The sequence below is a fragment of the Octopus bimaculoides genome, chromosome 8 (genome assembly GCF_046866305.1).
Source record: "Octopus bimaculoides isolate indiv1 chromosome 8, ASM4686630v1, whole genome shotgun sequence".
In the NCBI taxonomy this organism is placed as follows: domain Eukaryota; kingdom Metazoa; phylum Mollusca; class Cephalopoda; order Octopoda; family Octopodidae; genus Octopus; species Octopus bimaculoides.
The window spans coordinates 90,734,044-90,740,043 of record NC_142935.1 but is presented as its reverse complement, the minus strand read 5'-3'; the positions used below and the strand labels follow the sequence as shown (position 1 = coordinate 90,740,043).

Genomic DNA, 6,000 nt, shown 5'->3' with positions numbered 1-6,000 from the left:
TGTGTGTGTGTGTGTGTGTGCGTTTGTGTGTGTGTGTGTGTTTATAGTAGACATCTACTAGATCCACTCGAAAGGCATTCATCGGTCTGGGGCTATAATTGAAAAACATTTCTCAAGGCAGTCACACAGTGGGACTGAACCTGAGACCATGTGGCTGGGAAGCAAATTTCTTACCCACATCTGTGCCATCACCTTTTAATAAATAAACAATAACAACCGAGATGTACCCACCCAGTGTCACTCTCGGCACGAATGGATAGCTTTTCAGGAGAATTTTCTGGTTTCTCTTCCAACTGCTTTTTGTGTATGTGTTTAGAACTTTCCTTGTTGAGAAGTAACAATTCCCGGCGGTCGTTGTACATTCGAAACAGGTTCTCCACCTATGGAATGGCAAACAGAAGACAATGGCATTAAACCATACAAGAATAGTTAGTTTTAATTCAAAATAACCACATACAGAGCAATAAGATCTTAACTAGAACAAGGTCAGAGCTACAACCAAACAACAACAGTCAACACACACGCACACACACATCTGCAACTTGATTTGCAAGCTATGCTATCATTTGATTGTTCTCTTAAACATGAGGATGACAGATGTAGATTTTCAGTCTTCCTAGACACCTGTACACATTTTCTGCACTGGCTCTTGTGCGGGTGGCACATGAAATACACCATTTTGAGCGTGGCCGTTGCCAGTACTGCCTGACTGGCCTTCGTGCCGGTGGCATGTAAAAGCACCCACTACACTCTCTGGGTGGTTGGCGTTAGGAAGGGCATCCAGTTGTAGAAACTCTGCCAAATCAAATTGGAGCCTGGTGTAGCCATCTGGTTTCACCAGTCCCCAGTCAAATCGTCCAACCCATGCTAGCATGGAAAGCGGACGTTAAACGACGACGATGATGATGATGATGATGATGGGCATCTGCAGCAGGTGTTAAGAGGGCTCACCACCTATACTAACATACATATTCATTCCATCATGGAATTTCCATTGAATGCTTTGTCTTTCTTGGTTACAGCTATCCATAGTATGTAATATACAACAGAGATGTTATTGGAGATGTTAAAAATCAAATTATACCTGCGCCTGAAGCTTTCTAAAGTGAAGAAAGACCTTGTAAAGAATCATTACCTCTCCTTACAAAACGTATGCATCTACCCAAAAAAGAACTAACCTACTCCATTAGATGTTTTCCTTCTCCAAGACAGATATTTAACCCTTTAGCATTCAGATTACTCTGTCAAATGTAATGCTTATTTATTCACATTGTTTTGAAGTAATCATGCATTATATAATCATGCTTTGAGATTTTGACAATGTGATTGGTTATTTTTAGAATGACATTGTAGGATAGGATATGAAACCAGATCTGGCCAGTTTGAACATATTTTGGTGGGACTTGACTGGTTTAACTGCTAAAGGGTTAAACAAAGACTAGGATTCTCTCATTCCCAGCTGATGGATGGCCATTGACTCTACTGAGTTCAAATCCACCATTTGATGGGTTTTGTTTATTGTTCTGTAGGGTGTCTAACAAAAATCACCCTCATTTCCATGTAGGCTTGATAGGGTTGGTAGTTTAGTCACAAATGACCTAACAATACACACACACACACACACACACACAACACAAAGAGCTTTCACTTAGTTTCTTATTTCTTTATTACCCACAAGGGGCTAAACATAGAGGGGACAAACAAGGACAGACAAAGGGATTAAGTCAACTGGTACTTAATTTATTGACCCAAAAAGGATGAAAGGCAAAGTCGACCTCGGCGGAATTTGAACTCAGAACGTGGTTGGCACTCCGTCATTTACGACGACGAGGGTTCCAGTTGATCCGATCAACAGAACAGCCTGATCGTGAAATTAACGTGCAAGTGGCTGAGCACTCCACAGACACGTGTACCCTTAACGTAGTTCTCGGGGATATTCAGCGTGACACAGTGTGACAAGGCTGACCCTTTGAATTACAGGCACAACAGAAACAGGAAGTAAGAGTGAGAGAAAGTTGTGGTGGAAGAGTACAGCAGGGTTCGCCAACATCCCCTGCCAGAGCCTCGTGGAGCTTTAGGTGTTTTCGCTCAATAAACACTCACAACGTCCAGTCTGGAAATCGAAACCGCGATCCTACGACTGCAAGTCCACTGCCCTAACCATTGGGCCATTGCGCCTCCACTCAGAACGTAATGGCAGACGAAATACCGGTAAGCATTTCACCCGGCGTGCTAACGTTTCTGCCAGCTCGCCGCCTTGACTTAGTTTCCATCAGCCAAATTCACTTACAAAATATTGGCTGGTCAAAGAATATTCTAAGCAACATTTGTGCAATCGTTACTCTGGTTATGTGCTGCAACACCCAAAATACTACCTAAGACGATGAAGGATATTAGAACTGAGATACATACAGTCAACCAGCAGAAAAGTGCCACCCTGTATACTGCAAAAATCCTAAGAAAAATTCTTGAGATTTGAAATCTGTCATTACCAAAACTGAAGACAACAGCACTTCTAGCTAATGTAACTTGCAATGGCTTTACATGATGATGACCATGATAACCATCATCATCGTTTAACGCACGCTTTCCATGCTAGCATGGGTTGGACGATTTGACTGAGGACTGGTGAAACCAGATGGCTGCACCAGGCTCCAATCTGATTTGGCAGAGTTTCTACAGCTGGATGCCCTTCCTAATGCCAACCACTCCGAGAGTGTAGTGGGTGCTTTTATGTGCCACCGGCGTGAAGGCTAGTCAGGCAGTACTGGCAACGGCCACGCTCGAAATGGTGTATTTTAGATGCCACCTGCACAGGAGCCAGTCTAGTGGTACTGGCAACAATCTAGCACTGGCAATAATAATAATAGTAATAATAATAATGATAATAATAGAGATCGACAAGAAACAATAAATCATATTATCTCTGGCTGCCCAGTCCTGGCTAAGAAGGAATATATTCACAGACATGACAGAGCTGGGACCTATATACACTGGAAGCTATGCCAACACTATGGAATAACAACAGAAAAAAGATGGTATAAACACACGCCAGAAAAGGTCACAGAAAACGAGAAAGCAACCATACTCTGGGATATGCCAATACACACAGATAGAGAAATTAAGGCAAATAGACCAGATATAGTTGTCAAAGATCATGAAGGAAAAAAATGCCTTCTAATTGATGTTTCAATACCAGCAGATGACAACGTTTCTCTAAAAGAAATGGAAAAAACTTTCAAAATACAAAGACCTGGAAATAGAGATAACTCGAATGTGGAATCTAAAAACAGAAACAATTCCTATCATAGTAGGTGCCTTAGGTATAATAAAAAAATATTCAGACAAATACATAACAAAAACACCAGGACTTACAAATATATATAACATACAGAAAATTGCACTACTGGGTACTGCACACATTCTACGCAAAACACTTTCAATACAGTAAACATAAGAGCACCACAGCAAACCACAGCACATACCCAATGCGCACAGAGCTGCGCTCGGTAGTGAAGTGAAAGCACGCTATAAAAATAAAACTACTGAATAATAATAATAATAATAATAATAATAATAATAATGGTTTCAAATTTTTCCACACTGGCAGCCATTTTGTGGGAGGGGATAGGTTGATTACACCGACCCCCAGTATTTCACTGGTACTTAATTCATCGACCCCAAAAGGATGAAAGGTAAAGTCGAGCTCTGCAGAATTTGAACTCAGAACGTAGTGGCAGACGAAATACCACTAAGCATTCTGCCAGGGGTGCTAACGATTGAGCCAGCTCACCACCTTAAAAATAATAATAATAATAACAATAATGATAATGATAATAATAATAATGATAATAATGATGATGATGATGACGATGATGATAATGATGAAAACGACGACCATCATCATCATCATAATAATAATAATAATAATAATAATAATAATCAAGGACTCTCCCATAGTTAGACAATGTATAAGGGTTCTGCAATTTCTCGCTGAACAACCACACAGATGATTTACTTATAAATGTTTGTGTTCACCTAAGCTCACTCTCTCCATCAAATCAACATTACCTGTACAGGTGTATGATGTGCCATATGTCAGATGACAAAATGATCATAGAGTAATGCGAGATGATGCTCAAGAACACAATGCAATGCCTGATCTGAGAATCAAAACCTTGATCTCGCAATCATTAGTGCAACACCCTAACCACTAAGCCATCGTACCTTCATAATAATAATAATGATAATCTTTTCTACTAAAGGCACAAGGCCTAACATTTTGGAGGGAGGGGACTAACCACTTACATCGACCCCAGTATTTGAATGGTACTTAATTTATCGACCCTGAAAGGATGAAAGGCAAAGTCAACCTCAGCAGAATTTGAACTCAACGTAAGGATGGACAAAATGCCGTTAAGGAATTTTGCCTGGCATGCTAACGATTCTGCCAGCTCACCACCTTAATGATAATAATAATAATAGTAATAATAATAATAATAATAATAATAATGATAATAATAATCCTTTCTACCTTGGACACAAGGCCTAAAATTTGGGCCTAAAAATCGAGCTACTCGATTACATCAAACACTGAGGTCTAATGGCCATTATTTCATCGACCTTGAAAGGACGAAAGGCCTACCTTGCTGTGAGGGTAATGAATGAAGATATAACAAAGTCACAGGACAAACAGTTGTATATTACAAGTAGTTTATGAAAAGTATGGATGAACAAAAGAGAAACAGGTTTATGTCCCATATAAGTAGGACAGTCATCAAAGGCCATAAAGCATGTAAGAAAATGTAGAAGGACTTACTTCATAATTTTTCAATGTCTGGCTCCATAAACATGGATCGGTCTCTTTCACTTTAAACACACGTAACATGACAAAAAGAACATGGACACAATGAGGGCTGCGACCACAACTGCATGTCTGCAATGAAACAACATCAACAACAGTCAGATATCATTAGCAACACTATCATCATGATCAACACCACCACTACTACCAACATCACCATCATTTTAATATGCACTTCTCCTTTCTTGCATGAATCAGACGAAATTCGCAGAGGCAGATTTTTCTACAGCCTGATGCCCTTTCTGTTTCCAAACAAAGTAATCTTTCTCTTCATCTTTTGTGTATGAACAGCATAATAGGCCAGACATGTTTCCACAGAAGATTGCAAACAAAGCACATTACTTGTATGACAGTAATGTTTGTCAACAGCCATCATTTGATATATATATATCAAGACAAGGGGACATGAACACATTTGCACAATAGGCTTCTTCCAGTGTCTGTCAACCAAATTAACTCACAAGGCTTTTGTCAAACTGGGGCTATAGTAGATGACATTTACTTCTTGCCCAAGGTACCAGGCAGTGGGATTCAACTCAAAACCACATGGTTTGGAAACAAACTCCTTAACCACACAGTCATGCTCGTTCATATTAACATTTTGTATTTTCAAACAAAGCTATATATATTTATAGTCATAAACTGAATAAATCCTTATAAAAAAACTGGGATGATCTTGTTGAACAACATAGAGGTAATCTTTTGTTGTTTGAGAAACACATGTAGCTTCATAAAGAACCACCAAAGAGGTATTTTATGGCCATAACAACAACAGCCAGCATGCAATTGCTGTGGTATAGAGGCCTGTCCAACTAAAAGGCAAATATTTATATAGAAATAATATATACCACAGCATGTTCCTTGATAACACCTCTATCTGCTAAATAGCACTGGCAGAGAACACATTCAGAAACCATCAGTACCAAAACAGCTCTTTGGTATCAATGCTACCTTGAAAGCATAATACAAATGTTTGGAAAGCAAAGGATACACACAGCATAAACCTCAAGGCATGAAGATAAGTTTTTCACCCATTGTTTACAGAGAAGTTACACATTATCAGCCACCTCACACTAATGTCAAACACAAAATCTGAGCTTGTCTCAACTTGCCACCATATACCAAACTTCTTGCTA

General features: G+C 39.5%; 1 protein-coding gene across 2 annotated transcripts in view; it reads right to left on the bottom strand.

Annotated features, from left to right (window-relative positions):
• Window positions 1–6,000, bottom strand: part of LOC106881243 (mitogen-activated protein kinase kinase kinase 1) — a 251,732-nt gene that overhangs the window by 49,093 nt on the left and 196,639 nt on the right. For both annotated transcript variants that reach the window (XM_089356790.1, XM_089356789.1), the window contains exons 5-6: window positions 4,820–4,936; window positions 232–380 (exon numbers count right to left, since the gene is read on the bottom strand). In XM_089356790.1, the coding sequence (XP_089212916.1) occupies window positions 232–380; window positions 4,820–4,936 (266 nt within the window). The remainder of the gene's footprint in view (window positions 1–231; window positions 381–4,819; window positions 4,937–6,000) is intronic.